Source organism: Crocuta crocuta, unplaced genomic scaffold, assembly GCF_008692635.1.
Source record: "Crocuta crocuta isolate KB4526 unplaced genomic scaffold, BGI_CrCroc_1.0 scaffold3, whole genome shotgun sequence".
Lineage (NCBI taxonomy): Eukaryota > Metazoa > Chordata > Mammalia > Carnivora > Hyaenidae > Crocuta > Crocuta crocuta.
Window position 1 is genome coordinate 16,316,567 of NW_027529934.1, and position 16,489 is coordinate 16,333,055.

At 44.9% G+C, this 16,489-nt stretch overlaps 1 protein-coding gene across 1 annotated transcript in view; it reads left to right on the forward strand.

Moving 5' to 3' along the window:
• Positions 1-16,489, forward strand: part of TNR (tenascin R) — an 83,835-nt gene that overhangs the window by 40,415 nt on the left and 26,931 nt on the right. Inside the window, exons 8-16 of the mRNA XM_077763140.1 lie at positions 877-966; positions 2,034-2,297; positions 2,897-3,166; positions 4,303-4,422; positions 5,327-5,473; positions 8,180-8,299; positions 11,646-11,789; positions 12,481-12,611; positions 13,519-13,651. Of these exons, the coding sequence (XP_077619266.1) occupies positions 877-966; positions 2,034-2,297; positions 2,897-3,166; positions 4,303-4,422; positions 5,327-5,473; positions 8,180-8,299; positions 11,646-11,789; positions 12,481-12,611; positions 13,519-13,651 (1,419 nt within the window). The remainder of the gene's footprint in view (positions 1-876; positions 967-2,033; positions 2,298-2,896; positions 3,167-4,302; positions 4,423-5,326; positions 5,474-8,179; positions 8,300-11,645; positions 11,790-12,480; positions 12,612-13,518; positions 13,652-16,489) is intronic.

Below are 16,489 nucleotides of genomic sequence, written 5' to 3' on the forward strand. Positions count from 1 at the left end.
ATCTTCCCAGAGTCCCCCAGAAGTCAATCCTAAGATTGAATCCATAGCTTTAAATACCCTGTGTCTGAATTAACAACCTTGGTAGGGAGCCCACAGCAGCAAAGCTTCTGCCTGCCCCTATGTTAAAGGCCTGATAGCCTATCCATCCAGTGCTGTTCTCTAGAAGGGAATCCTGGAATCTTCATATAGTTTCAGTCCTTATCTATAAAAATGCAGATTGATGCCCACAATGTTCAAGAAATGCTTTAGTGGGCCCTGGGTGGTTCAGTTGCTTAAGTGTCTAACTGGCTCAGGTCATAATCTCAAGGTTCGTGGGTTTGAGCCCAGCATCGGGCTCTGTGCTGACAGCTCAGAGTCTGGAGTCTGCTTCAGATTCTGTGTCTCCCTCTCTCTCTGCCCCTCCTCCACCCCAGCGCTCTGTCTCTCTCTCCAAAATAAATAATAATCATGAAAAAAAAGAAATGCTTTAAAGGCCCATAGCCATACAACCCCTCTCAATTACACACTCTTTCAATTCACACGTTATACAAGAACTCCCTTCACCAGCTGTAACCAGCCTGAGACTCTAAGTACCTTTGGAAGACCTTCTACAGGAGAACACATTTCTAAAGGTCACTGACAAGGGCAGCCTTGCTGCTTTCTCGACGAGACCAGCAGCAAGAAAGGAGGTGTAAGGAGCACTTCATCCTGTTGACTTGGTATGGATTTCCTAAGTGGTGAAATTGGGATTTCCTATTAGGCAAAATCAGGAGGAGATTCAGGAAGGACTAAACACAAGATCTGTACAGGAGTCGAGCTTATTTTCTTCCCTCCTTTCTGCCTTCCCTACCACTGACATCCACACAGAATAATGTTTGTTTCTGCATCTACCAACAGATTTGGTGCCTGGCACAGAGTATGGAGTTGGAATATCTGCTGTCATGAACTCACAGCAAAGTGTACCAGCCACCATGAATGCCAGGACAGGTGAGTAGGGGGACTGTTACAGAGGAAGACCTGGATGCTGTGTAAGCCTGAGAAGCCACCGAGGCTTGTCCTGGCAAGGACTGGTCAGAAGGCCCCCTAATGAACAGGTCCCTGGATGACTGTGATCAGCCTAGGAACAACATCGACCTGCAGATCTTTGATCTCTGTGCCTAACATCTGCTATCAACATGCAGGATAGTCTCACTCACTTCCCCACAGACCTGTGCACGGTCTCCCATGGTCTGATGGGCTGTCCCCAGAGACGGAAAATCCCAGATCAGTTGGTGTCATAGCAAGCCTTTCTAGGATACCTCAAAGCAGGCAGAATGTGATGTCCCTCAGCATGGATGACAGAAACCCTCAGGAAGGTCATAAGGATGAAGGTTTAGACTTGGAAACAACCCATTAAACCTAAGGGCAATGGAAAAGTCCACTTAAGACCCTTACTACTCTGCATCTAGCAAATCTGCTTCCAAATTCTGAGTAAATTTCAAAACCACTCTAGGAACTTATGTATAGGCATCCTGGCATATGGTGGGGATTTTGAACCAATCTCTGCCCCAAGGCTCATTCCAGTGTAGACAACCTCTCCAAGAGAACCACAAGGACATGGATCCCCAGGAGTTCTCAAACCTAATCACCTGCACACCCATGGCCTGGTCAGTCAAAACGGCCTCAGGGACAGGGGTAACTACTATTGCCAGGAGTGCCACTTGATGGTGGCTCCTATTTTACCCTGGTTGGCTTGCTGAGAAAGGCTGGGAGAAAATGAATATGGAAAGCTTGATAATCAGCAGTCAGTTTTGTCCCAGAGGTAGATGTATTCCAGTTTTGTTGAAGCTATTAATGCCTTTATGCAGATTGTCCATCTATATACCAAGCCCTTGGCCCTCTTTCAAAGTGAAGGTGCTTAACAAAATGTGACAGAATTGTCAGGAATGACAAGCTAATCCTCATGGTCAGCAGGCCTGCTAATAGGTTAGAAATCGACAAGGAGGTCCAATCCCAATAAATACTGGCCCTTGTATGGAACTTGTGTAAAATAGGCCACTTGTGTTGATCCACAGAACTTGACAGTCCCCGAGACCTCATGGTGACAGCCTCCTCGGAAACCTCCATCTCCCTCATCTGGACCAAGGCCAACGGCCCCATTGACCACTACCGGATTACATTTACCCCATCTTCTGGGATTGCCTCAGAAGTCACTGTCCCCAAGGACAGGACTTCGTACACACTGACAGATCTAGAGCCTGGGGCAGAGTACATCATTTCAATCACTGCTGAGAGGGGTCGGCAGCAGAGCTTCGAATCCACTGTGGATGCCTTCACAGGTACCAGGGTAACAGAAATCCCAGCTAGGCTCAGGGATCAATGGATCTTGATATGAGAAGGTCATCTAGGCAACCTACTTTTCCAATGCCCCCATTTTTGTTTAGAGAAGGAGGAATGTGGGGAGAAAGGAGATAGAGGAGAAATTAACAAATACATCAAGAAGGAATGGTTGAAGGTAAGGGGGAGAGATGAGCAAGGAAATGGACATGACTGAAAATTTGTATCTTGTTTTCTAAAGCCTGGACATGGGGGTTGATTCTGTTTTTCCTTCTCTGCCTGATAAATCAGTGGACATTCAAAAGATCTAAGAGATCATGTTAAATTTCTCCCAGGATAAAGGTTTTAAATCCTGGGTGAGTATTATGAAGAAGTATTATGAGGTTTTACCCTGCTGAGGGCATTCGTTTTTCAATATATGGCTTAGAGAACAGAGATGGACAGGACCAGAGAGTGAGGGAATGAAAGCTCTGGGTCAGCAGGTGAAGATGTAGTCCTAATTGATAAGGAAATCAGGTCCCTTCAGTCAGATGGCTCTCCTAGCCCAGTGGTCCCACCACCTCATGTGTATTTCAGAACCATCATATTCTCTGCTTTGCAGGCTTCCGCCCCATCTCCCATTTGCACTTTTCTCATGTGACCTCCTCCAGTGTAAACATAACCTGGAGTGACCCATCCCCTCCAGCAGACAGACTCATTCTGAACTACAGCCCTCGGGATGAAGAAGAAGAGATGACAGAGATCTCCCTGGAAGCTACCAAGAGGCACACTGTCCTGATGGGTCTGCAGCCAGCCACTGAGTACATCGTGAACCTGGTGGCAGTCCACGGTACAGTGACCTCTGAACCCATTGTGGGCTCCATCACCACAGGTGAGGCTGGAGAGCTTGACAGCAGGTGGCGAAGGGGGTTCCTACAGAAGTCTTCAACAAGTCAATGAAATTTACAAAGAGAAGCCCCCCAGAGTAGGGGACTGCCTCACTTGGCTAGAGAGGGTCTGTGAGCCGTTCTGAAAAAGCTGCCTCTTCCAGGGCTGCATAAAATGTCTAAGAAGGGAAACTTCCATTTGGAAGGTAGGACAGACTTAATGTCTTAAGGAGGCCAGGGCTTGAATACATTGCTCCAGAGGTTCTCACACTACCAGCCTGAAGAGGGTTAACCTTCAAGAGGAAACTCCATCTCTTGACTGCTTGATAAGGTCACTTGTACAAATGACACTTCCTCAAAATTACATGGGATTAGCATGTAACCCTGTAGGAACCTGATACTCAGAGAATGGGCTTGATTTGTATGTTGTTTGGAAAACACAGGCACTCTGAGATTATTGTACCACATTCATCTCATCATCTCAGATGTAATCCCAGATAGGAGTATGCATGTGGGTGAGGATGTGTGTATTTGGGTGGTTTCCTATATACTGACAAGAACTCACTAACTGGACTAAGCTGAGCACTCAGCTGGTTTTGACCCTGAAGTCCTCCAGTAGTCAAAAAAATGAGGTATCCAGGACAAATGAAATACAGGTTAGGAAAGTGGATTTGTTCTGGACTCGTGCTCTGCAATCCCTCTATAGTCAATAGGCAGTTTTTCCAAACTGCCAAACTATAGGTGGCTGCTAAAAAAAATAAGAGGTACAGAGTTGGGTTTGTGTAAGAGAAGCTGCTCTAGGGAAAATGACTATGTTACTCCCAGTTCAAAAGAAAACATATGAACTTAAGGGAAAGTTCCAGTTGGCCTTGACACAGGTAATAGTTACTGTACAGCATAGAGCTTGACAATTCAATGCACTACTGTTAAAATATTCTCCATGAACATGGCTTTAGCCACACCTATGATGTTTCATTTGAAACTTCAGCCTAATCATGGCTTTGAGGATGCCCTAGTACAAAGGTCTTATCTGTCTTTGTGCCACTATTAGCCTCTTGGTCCACATGACACGAAGGATAAGAATTGCTTTCTCACACTGTGCTTTCTGTATTTTCCCCCACAAATGCTTGGATCCTTGTAGGAATTGATCCCCCCAAAGACATCACAATTAGCAATGTGACCAAGGACTCTGTTATGGTCTCCTGGAGCCCTCCTGTTGCATCTTTTGATTACTACCGAGTATCGTATCGGCCAACACAAGGTAATAAAGTTATTTGATTTCTCACAAATGGATGGGATTTGGAGCTAGGCAATGGTTGCTGTGGAGAACCACATATCCCAGAGGGTATCAACCCCCTCATTCTCCTCCTCCTCTCTGTAGCGTGCTCCTTCACAGTGAGAGTGGGCTGAGGAAGAGCAGGCAAGAAACCCTGAACTCACCAACCCCTCTCACAAAAGGCTTGACCATATTCACACAGAAAGTAGGTCCTCAACAGGCAGAGTAAATCATGGTAACTGGTCACCATTACCTAGACAGTCTAGTGAGAAACAACCTAAAAACTTCTGCCAAGATCCAGGGTCACATGCACTTTCTTGAGAGAGTGGTCCAAGACCAGAAGCCTGAGAGATTCCTAAAGACTCGGCTGAGCCAGGTGGAGATATAGAGGGAGCCACAGGGATGGTGGTCCCATTTCTGCCATTCCAGCCAAGTCAGGATTCAGAAGAGGTTGGCACAGACCTGCATCTTGCCAGCATCCGGCGGGTGCATGCTGCATTGTTAACAAGGTAGAGGGCATGCCCACTTCCAAGGAGGCAGTGGGAGACTTTTCTAGACTACCGTCTCTGGGCTGCATAGACCATTCTTCACAGTCCATGCCCTCTAGATGCCTTAAGAATACCAGCTTGTTAGAAAACTACCTAACCACTTTTTTTTTTCTGCTCCAAGGAACCTATAAAATGAGGGAGTGGTACCAGCACACAGGGTCTCCTCAAGCTCCAATATTCCCAGTCCTTGAACAATTTCTCTTCGTTCCCCAGCAAGCTCTGAGCTTTGCACCCATCTGCACTTCATGACTAAGTGCAGCCAGAAGCTTCTATGTAGATTATACCATGGGCTGTATTGAAGGATCTGCTGAACTTTAACAGTGGCTTCTGCTATTCCTTAGTGGGACGGCTGGACAGCTCAGTGGTGCCCAACACAGTGACAGAATTCACCATCACCAAGCTGTATCCAGCCACTGAATATGAAATAAGTCTCAACAGTGTGCGGGGCAGAGAGGAGAGTGAGCGCATCTGCACCCTCATTCACACAGGTAGGCGTGTCTCCCTGTCATGAGCCAAGTCAGGATGCTGGCTGAGGACCCGCAACAGACAGAGGAGGCAAACAGAGGAGTTGTTCTGGCTAATACCGAGGACACTGGTCCTGGGCTCAGACCCTCCAGTCTTGGGTGCTCCTCTGACTCACTGTGTGATACAAAGCAATATGCGATTTCTCGTCCCACTGATAGTCCTAATACTGGGAGTTAAGACCTTTTTGGTTTAGGATAGAAATTTTCATGGAATTTCCAATAAGAAAAGTGATGTTTTAAAGACACATGATGGAAGTGAATTCCAGAACAGACATCTGAATCATCACATCTAATTTTTTAAAACTTTTTTAATGTTTATTTTTGAGAGAGAGAGAGAGAGAGCGAGCAAGTGGGGGAGGGTCAGAGAGAGAGAGGGAGACACAGAATCTGAAGCAGAATCCAGGCTCTGAGCTGTCAGCACAGAGCCCAGTGCGGGGCTCAAACTCATAAATGGTGAGATCAGACCTGGGCCAAAGTCATACGCCCAACTGACTGAGCCACCCAGGCAACCCCTCACATGTAATTTTTTTTAAAACTCAGTCAAGTAAATTTTACCTCAGAGAATAAAAAGTTAATTCTATCAGTAATAACCCTTGGGGTCCTGAAACTCTTCATCCTCTATGGCCAGAAACCGCCAAGTGACTGCATTTGCTATTGCTTTGGGCTCAAAAGGTTGGTGGCCTTCCTTTGGAAAGTGAGCCCCTTGAATGCGCCTGAGGACAGGGCTCCTGTGGCAGCTCCGCTGCTGTTTCTGTCAGCCCATCATGCAGAATTAGGGAAGATTTGCAGTAGAAGTCACTGGCGGGGACAGCCAAAGTTTCCAGTTCCCCAGACCCCAGCTATAAACTCCCAGTTAAGCTATCCTTCCCACAGCACATGGGAAAACATCCGGCTTGCCTTGTTAGATCATCTGGGTTTCCTGAGGCTGCTTAATTTCCTCAGAGAATGGCATTTCCCAAACAAGGGAAAGGTGACTTGGAATTCCTCACTGCTTTTGTAGATACTCTCACAAGGCCCAGAAACATCTGTAAAGTAATAGCCAGAGAAACAGTCCTTCAGAATGTTTCAGAACCTCAAGAAATTATTCTTCTAAAAGACACCACAGGGTATTCCTGTCTTCTTCAGTCTCCTCCCAGGCCTGTGACTACGGATAAGCCAGCAATGTTTTTGGTCCAATCTTTCCTTTCCATCAAATTATCTGTGACTATTAAAGCATCAAGAAATATTGACCCAAAGTGATGCCCAATGAGTCAAAAGAACACCCCTCTCATCTTCCTGAAAATCTCAGAAAGTCATGGTAAAGAAATTAGGCTTTTTCTCTTTGACAATAAAATGGATTTTAAGAGCCTCTTACCCCCAAAGATAAAAGAAAGCAGCAACTTGGGTCAAAACACTTCATCTTAGGCTCTTGGTTATAAGCAGCAAGTATCTGTAAAGCATGTATTCAGTAGTACACCAACCCAAACCACCATCCTTCAGGTTCAAGCAGAGTTATTGTGGCAACTTCCAATAACATGATGGCCCACAGAAATGCCTTAGCTTGTTGTTTTAATGTAGGTCTATGGTTTTGCAATTTGGATAAATTACTACTCCTTCAGGGTCTCACGCTTAATCTGAGGGATCAAGCTAACTGTAGTCTCCCAAGACTTTTCTTCTTTGTCTCTTCTCATAAGGTTGCATTTGAAGAACTTGTTGAAGACACAGATGATGGATGCAATTCAGATATTAAAATTGAACAAAATTTCGCAGCTGTTGCTTTCAAATGAGGAATACAGGCAAGCTATAGAAACCTTCAGTTAGAAGGTCAATAGCACATCTTGGTCCCCAGAAGTAAATTACATGATACTTGGGTTGAGTTGATACCTAAACTATTATAATACCGTCCATTTCTAAAATAAATCCCAACCTATGGAAGGGAAGCATGGTAAGAAACATATGTGTAGAACATGGGCAAATAAGAATAGGAACACGGTCCCATGATGAGCAAACTCTGTTCCCCATAACAGGCACTACTGGCCTTCAGCCTGGAAGACTCCCCTTGACTCTCTTTGCCACAAAAAGGTTACTCAGAACTCAATACAGAGGGATCCTGCAGTAAAGCAATCATCATATGTGGTTTTAGACGCAACCTGAGTCCCATTCAGTCATTCCATGAGCATTTATTGTGTCCTTTGTAAGTACTAGGCGCTGAAGATACTCCTTGACTTCATGGAACTCCCACACTTCCCAAAGTTCAATAGAGATCATTCCACAAAGCATGCCCCTTGTATCCGTGAAAGTGCAAATAGCCTGGGAAGCAAATTGTCTCAATACCTAAAGGAAGATAGCAATTCCTGTATGTTCTGAGTTTCTCCCTCTAGGTTTAAAGGTCTAAAGCACAACAGCCATGCCTTGGAATCCCCCATAACACCTGACAGCGCTCTGCCTGTAAGAAGTTAATGAATGACTTAAAAGAAGTTCTGAGACCAACCAGGACAGAACTGGGTACTTGGGAGGAAGGAGGAAAGGGAGAAGAGGATGAGATCAGAAGGGGAGAAAGGAAAGAGGTCTCCACTCACTTCATCATTTTGCGTGGCACAGCATCAGACGTGTGTGATGGGGGAGGCTACAGGAGATAGTTTGTTGCAGTGCCTCCCACATTTAACTTGATATTCTCTGGTTCTGTTTCAGCCATGGACAACCCTGTGGATCTGATTGCCACCAACATCACTCCAACCGAAGCCCTACTGCAGTGGAAGGCACCAGTGGGTGAAGTGGAGAACTATGTCATTGTTCTCACACACTTTGCAGGTGAATGTCTACAGGCTGTGCACTGGGCAGGTGGGAATGGTGGGGACTGGGGCTGAAGACTCTTAGGACAGTTTTTCTTTTTAATTTTTAATGTTTATTTTATTTTGAGAGAGACAGAATGGAAGTGGGGGAGGGACAGAGAGAGAGGGAGACACAGAATCTGAAGCAGGCTCCGATTCTGAGCTGTCAGCACAGAGCCCGATGTGGGGCTCAAACCCACAAACTGCGAGATCATGACCTGAGCCGAGGTTGGCCGCTTAACCAACTGAGCCACCCACGCGCCCCAGGACAGTTTGTTTTTTAAAGGACATTTTATCAAGCTGAGGGACATACTAGAAATTTTTCTGCTTTACTTTCACTGTAAAGCTCTGAAAATGTCCCCAAACTCTGCAAATGGTACGAACTATGGGAATTCAGAAGGCTGGATCTGAAAGGTATAAGAAGGGCACATAAAGGCAAATATAAAAAAGAAAAAAAAAAAACAGAAATAGCACTTGGAAGACAAAACTCAGAACTGAGCTAAGACATGGCCCCAAATGCTATGGGCTGGAACACAGACTTTTCTAGATATTTATAGAGCAAGAAAAACACTAAAGTACTGTGCATGGAGCAGATAATTTATGGTAACAGGTGACAAAGGATCCAGACCTAGCAAACTCCTGTTGCTTTAGTCTTATTTGTCCATGTCCAACCTGAAAGGTTGATCCAGCATGAAATCTTGCTTTTCAATGTCTTCTTCCCATGCTTGTTCACCTTACACTATTTGAAGTTGAATGAAGAAGCACAAAGCAAAATAGTGTTGAGTAATTCAAGTGTCTAGGCCTAGGAAAATTATTTTCCTCACTAAGTTAAACATGTGATCACAGAATTCTTGTGGGTTATACCCGGGAATCCAGAGAGCAAAGATACCAGAGGACAAAAGATAAGCAGATGTCTTAATTTTCAAAAATGACAGAGGAAGTCAGTTCTCATAAGCTGCAAAGTAAACAGAGTGTCAAAGCTTGGGAAAATAAAAGCCAAACAGACTATTAAATAAATTGGGAAAAGAAGTCATGGTTGTTACATACCAGTACAGGTCCACTAAGAATATGTTTTACCAGAACCACTTGATGTCTTTTTTTTTTTTTTAATTGGCAAATCTTCTAGCACATTTGAATTTCAGCAAGGCATTAGAAAAGCCTACTTATCACTTAGATGGAAAAATACATGATGGATCGTATTTGGAGTTAGAATTGTAGCTGATTGGATGGCTCTCCTCAAAGAATGAATATCATGACTATAGATACCCCTCTATGTGGATGTGCAATCCATGTCAACTCCCGCCACCCCTCCTTGCAGGTCACAGGCCTGCGTTTCTGAACTCTCACCATGTCTGCCCAACCCACCATGTGTTTGCATGTGTCATTTCCTCTACCAAGAAATTATCTCCCTACTTGTCTGCCTAGACAAATACATTCTTTAAGTTGGTTTCAACACTACCTCCTCTGTCAAAACTTCCAGTAGTCCCCCAAGGTAGATAGACCCACCTGCTCACAGGTACAAAGTACATGATTCCAGGGCCGCCTGGGTGGCTCAGTAACATAAGTGTCTGACTTCTGCTCAGGTCATGATCTCACGGTTCAGCTCTGCTGACAGCTCAGAGCCTGGAGCTGCTTCAGAGTCTATGTCTCCTTCTCACTCTGCCCCTCCCCCACTCCCACTCTGTCTCTCTCTTTTTCAAAAATAAATAAATATTTAAAAAATTTTAAAAAGGACATGATTCCATCATACCAATTAACTTCTATTCAGTTAACAAATACTTTCGATGCCCTCAAAGTTAAGACAGGCATTCAACAAGGCTGTACGGATTCAGAGACAGAACACAAGTTCTTCCCTTCACAGAACTCACTGCTGGTAACGATGAAACCAATACATTGGTACCACCCAATGTGAGCAAGGTCATGACACAGGCAACCACAAAACAGATGGATCGCTCATGGGGGGTAAGGGTGTTGAGGGGGAAAAAGAGGGCAGATCTTAGATAGTTAGAGAAGGAGACTAGAGGAAAGGGAATTCCAAGAAAAAAGACCAGCCTGAGTGCATTTGTAGGGATATGAGAGAACATGAAGACTTTCAAGAACTGCCATGGTTTGAGAGGGTGGGAGCAGTGACCACTGGCAGGTTGTTGCAAATGAGGATATTAAAAAGTTAGAGTCATTGTGTATGTTCTTTCAAAGAGCTGGTGTGGCTTTTAACTTGTTTGCATGCCTTCTATACCGTTAGATCACAAGGAACTTGAAACCCCCTGCCCTACCTAGTTTGGAGAATTGTTTTGTAAATTTTCATAAACGCTGAATGACTTGGGAGTATTCTAAAGACACAAGAAAGGGCTTGGCCCTGCTCTAGTGAATAGTCATTTTTATGTTTTTTTAACATTTATTTTTGAGAGACAGGCAGAGCACAAGGGGGGAAGGGCAGAGAGACAGGGGAATCCAAAGCAGGCTCCAAGCTCTGAGCTGTCAGCACAGAGACCAACGCGGGGCTTGAACCCACAAACTGTGAGATCATGACCTGAGCCAAAGTCAGACATTTAACCGACTGAGCTACCCAGGCGTCCTTCTAGTGAAGTTTTACAGACAGCATGAGTGAATACAGAGAAGACATGTTTATAACATTTGTGTATAAAACAAAACTAGGTAGTCACAGATATTGTGATAGCCCTGTATGGTGACTGACGGTAGCTATGCTTGTGATGAGCATAGCATAATGTATGGAGAAGTTGAATCACTATGTTGCATACTTGAAAATAATGCACCATTTTGTATCAGCTGTGCTCAGATTTTTTTTTTAACTGCAATCAATAGAATCCAAATTCAAATATAGTTCAATAATCTGAAACAGTGGTCCAAAACTCAATCGACAAGGCAAAATACAGTAGAAATAAATGCAAAGCTCTTCCCATGGGTGCAAGAAATCAACAAATTTAGAATTGCCACATACATGTAATGGTGGTTGGGGGTAAGTTTTCTCAGCCTAGAAGTGAGAGGGCTTGATTTGGAGGTGTGGTGGGGAAGAAGGAGCCATGGAGAAAGAGGATTCAGCTTGTCTTTGTAACCCCCGAGGTTTGAGTGAAGGCATGGAAAAGACAATTTGGCTTCCAAATAAGGAATACTTTTCTCAATTAAGATGCAAAACATGATGAGAGGAGATGCTTGTATGGAATGCGATGCTAAGCCAAATAACCTTTAAAAGATGTTTTCCAAAACATCTCCAATATTGAATCTTTATGAATTGTCTTTGGATTTGATAAGCCTTTCCCAGGTTGAATCACCATATTCAATTCTTGTCCATGTTCATCTGATTTCAGTTGCTGGAGAGACCATCCTGGTTGATGGGGGCAGTGAGGAATTCCAGCTTGTTGGCCTGCTCCCTAGCACCCACTATACTGTCACTATGTATGCCACCAGTGGACCTCTCACCAGTGGTACCATCAGCACCAACTTCTCTACCCGTGAGTACACGGTTGGCTGTATAGCCAGCATCCCTCGATGCTTTTGCAGATCCTGAAACTTATCCATCTTCCTGTAGTGGACTAGATTTGAGTCTGTAGGCCTTGGACAGCGCAGCTATGAGCTGTTCGTATTTCAGTTTGACTGCTGCCCAAATGCCAGTGAGCTGTGGCTCTCGGGCAGCAGACGTATGTCTATTTTCTGCTCTCATCCTGGGTCTGGCTGACAGCAGGAGAACCAGGCCAAGAGAGGCCAGTACTGGAAATGCAGCTGACCCAGAAAGATCTGATGCATATAAAAGGGCTTGAGTTGGATACAGTTGCTGGGTACAATCATGGCCAGAAGAGTAGACAAAGGTATAGATGTGGGGATGTTCTAAGTTCAAGAGTGAACTCACAGACATGCAGATTTGATTAGGTCATGATTTCAGACATAGGTCAGATTGGAAGGAGTCACACCTAGGCCCAGAGGCCCAGGTGAGGGAAGAGGGGAATAGCTGCAGGAATGACCATGATACTGACTGATCATCTTCTGACTCAGAAGCACTCTCTTTGCTCCTGTCTAAGCTAAAACTGGGGTCAGCAGGTAAGCAGCCCAGAGACTATGTAGGTCGGCAGATAGATACATGTACCGTGAATCAAAGGGAAAGGAGCTGGAGAGGAAGGTACTCTTGACACTTTCTCTTCTTTATAGTCCTGGATCCTCCTGCAAACCTGACGGCCAGTGAAGTCACCAGACAAAGTGCTCTGATCTCTTGGCAGCCTCCCAGAGCAGAGATTGAAAACTACATCTTAACTTACAAATCTGCCGATGGAAGCCGCAAGGTGAGATTTGTCCATAAGGGAGATTTTTCTATCAAGCAATCCAAAGGGAGCAAAGTGGATTTCCCATGATGGAGACAGACATGCTGTTGAGGAAAAGGCCTGAGTCTGTATGCCAGAGATTTGGGGGCTGGTCCTGGCTTCTCTACTACTCTCTTTACAAGTTGAGACAAAACATGAAGCCTCTCTGAGCCTCAGTTCCTGCTCTGGATCATGGGGGTGTGTACCCCTACAACTTCACTTGGTTTTGGGTGGTGTTTCCAATATGACAATGCAAAGCACATTGGAAACTTCCAAGCCCTATAAGTACATAGTTTTTAGGAAAAAATTTCACTAGCAGGGCCAAGCAAACACTAGCTGGAAACCAAATTCAATAGTCTTTTATGCCTCTTGATAAGCATTATAAAGGCTCCATCCATAGCCTGCAGTGAAAAGATGACAAATTTCTGTGTTGTGTGATCAATTGAAATAGTACTTCTAGAGCAATGGTTGTCAAACTTCTGTTTGCAATGCAGTCTTTTTTTTTTTTTTTTTTTAAGTGAAATAGTATTCAGGAGCAGAATATACAGAATTGATTTAAGCAGAGCTAGACTGTTGGACATGGAGTAGGGAGTCCTAGGATTCTGCCTCCCTGGGTTCTAAGGAATCTAATACAGTTGAAAAACCACTAGATTTGATCATCCACGTGCCTACCTTTATGCCGATGTGCATCTGCAGTAGGAGTTGCCTGAATCTCACACAGGAGCTGTCCTCTCTGCCCATTGGCTTGACTTTGAGCTGTGGAATGGAGAGCACACAGTGACCGTGGCTATATGAACTAGCTGGCCATGGGCTTGGCTGTCTCTTCCCAGCTCCTCTCAATCACACGCCAGTCACTCCCATCCACCTGCCTTCCTCGCTTGTTCCCCAGGAGCTGATCGTGGATGCAGAGGACACGTGGATCCGACTGGAGGGTCTGTCTGAGAGCACAGACTACACGGTGCTCCTGCAGGCGGCCCAGGACACTGCCCGGAGCAGCCTCACGTCTGCCACCTTCACCACAGGTGAGACACACTTCCCGGTGATGCTTTCTTCTTCCCTACAGGATGTCTCACTCCTCAGCAACTTCTGCTGAGACGCTATCAGGGAGGAACCCATCAAAGAACTCAAGTGCCTCTTCCTGTGAAGGAAAATAATGATTTCCTCCACTCCCCCTTTCTCCCCTTCCAAGGCTCTGCCAGGAAGCTTCTCACTACTAAGGCAACCATAGGAACCAGCAGTGCAAATCCCTGGTCCACCTAGACCCACTAAGTGCACCAAGTAAAGACGTCAGGTTCTTGTTCAGATTTTCTGCAAGTGTTTTCCCAGCAAAGTTCATTCTTCCCTCCTTCCTTCTTTCCTTCTTTCCTTCTTTCCTCTTTCCTGTTTTCCTTCCTTCCTTCCTTCCTTCCTTCCTTCCTTCCTTCCTTCCTTCCTCTGCTGCCTGTAATCAGAGAATCACTTAATAAAAGTATGGATAGTATGCCCTCTGTATTAAATCCAAGGTTCTCCATTCACAAAGCACTTTTGCATTCCTATGGCCCAATTCAGTCCTTGTAACAACTGATGAAGAGGGCCTTATATATCCCCATTTCACAGATGATGAAACAGAGTGCACAGAAATCAAATAGCATACATGGCTAGTAAGTGGCTGGGTCAAACTAGAACCAAGGTCTTTTACTTCTAAATCCAGCTGCACTTACTTTGTTCCATCTAACTATCAGCAGAATATACCTGAAAATGCCCTTCAGGATAATATCCAAAATCTATAAGGAACTCACCAAACTCCACACCAGAAAAACAAACAACCCAGTAAAGAAATGGGCAGAAGATATGAACAGACACTTCTCCAAAGAAGACATNAAAAAAAAGATACGTAGACCAATTGAAAAAATTATTTTGCCCATCTCATTGGAAATAAATTTCTGATCAAGTTTTACTTTATAAAAAAGAAAAGAAAAGAAAAGAAAATGCCCTTCAGGAGTAAGTGTACCCTAAGGTGTATAACAGGAAATAAACTAAGATCAAACCTTTGAGAGCTATTTGACAGGCACTGCTCTGACTGCATTACATGTATTATCTAAGTCAATCCTTACCACATCCTATGAAGTATATTCTATTATCCCTATTTCCAGATGAGGAAATTGGGCCACACAGAGGTGAGGCAACTCACCTAAGACCACATAGCTCATAAGTAGGAGAGCCAGGGTTTGACTCCAGTTGATCTGGTTGTGGGGATAGTGCTATTAACAATCCCTTCTGCCATTTCCCACAGTACCTCTCTATCATCCATAGGGTAGGACTGCCCAGTCCAGACTTTGTACTGTCTTCTTACCCCACATTCTGGAGGTGTGGCTGTGCACATGTGTGGGGCAAGTGTGAGAACACCCCTTATCCCTAGATGTGTGTCTGCCTGCTGTGTCAGAGTACCAGGATGGTACTCCTGGCCCTGCCTCAGAGCCCATCCCCTCATCATCAGAGGGAGGTGACAGAATATCCCCTATCCCTCCCCAGGTGGCCCTCCCTATAGTTTTGTCCTAAATGGTAAAGCAGGACACTGAATCAAATACACCAAAATGTCACCGGTGGTTCTTCAAGGCGGTGAGATGATGAATGAGTTCTCTTTTCCCTTCTTTTTTATATTTTTAATACCTTACAAAATGTCTACAATGAACACATCAGTCAGAAAAATGATTCTTTAATTAAAAAGTAAAAATAAGCTGAGGCACCTGGGTGGCTTAGTTGGTTGAGTGTCCAACTCTTGATTTTGGCTCAGGTCATGATCTCATGGTTCATGGCATCGACCCCCGCATCGGACTCTATGCTAACAGTATGAAGTCTGCTTGGGATTCTCTCTCTCCTCTCTCTCTCTCTACTCCTCCCGTGCTCATGTACACACACACTCTCTCAAAATAAATAAAGAAACTTTAAAAATAAGCCTTGGTCACAAGGCTTGCCACAAGTTGGAGGCGTATCTTCACCAAGTGGAACTTGGAGGACACTTGATCCCTTTAAGGGGCTGAAGTCAGTTATGTGCCTCCCCCATGCTCTTTCATGGAGGGGCTTAGCTCAGCATCAAGGTGCTACCTTACTTTGTTCCAGCCCTTCACTGCATACTCACAGGTGTAAGGGTCCCCCATGGTCCTCTGTACTACCACCCAAAGACCCATGGATTGGAGCTTTTCCCTGAATTAAGAATTTCTTTCCCACAAAAACGACACAGATGACAGAAAAAAACAGAGCCCCCAATTTGCATATTTATTAGGTCCAAACTAATCATTTCATCCCCAAAGTGCATAGGTTTCAGTGCTCTCTCAGTGTAGTATGAGCTACGATTCCTTCCCTTGTAATGCCATAGCTAGTGCGGGTGAGCAGCGCAAGAACACGCCTGAGGTTTCTCCAGCATCTTGCAGCTCTGCCTTGCTCCAGATCCACCTGGGCTGTAAAAGTGTACCAGCTTCTGTGCCCACCCCTGGTCTTTCAGACGCAAAGCTGCCCCCCAGGTGTGTAATAGCTTGGGTCTGGGATCCCACATCCAGCTGGAGGCTTAGCCAGGTCTAATAAGCAGAGGGTGAACAACTCATGGAAATCCATAGAGGAGGCAAGGCTAGTGGCTTTGCATGGGGACAGTGCAGAGGGGCCATCGGAATGTATTTAGGTGTTTGTGTCTTTGTGTTCATGAAACTCCAGTTGACAGTGGGCTCCTGGAGCATGACCAACACCAACTCATGAGAAAAACTGAGGAGCCCACGTTCCTGTATAATGAGCATAGCTACCAACTACTACTACTACCGTGGTACATGGCAAAGATATATCCATGTTTGGAAGCCTTTGCAGAGCTTTACTGTAAAGCTCAAATTTAA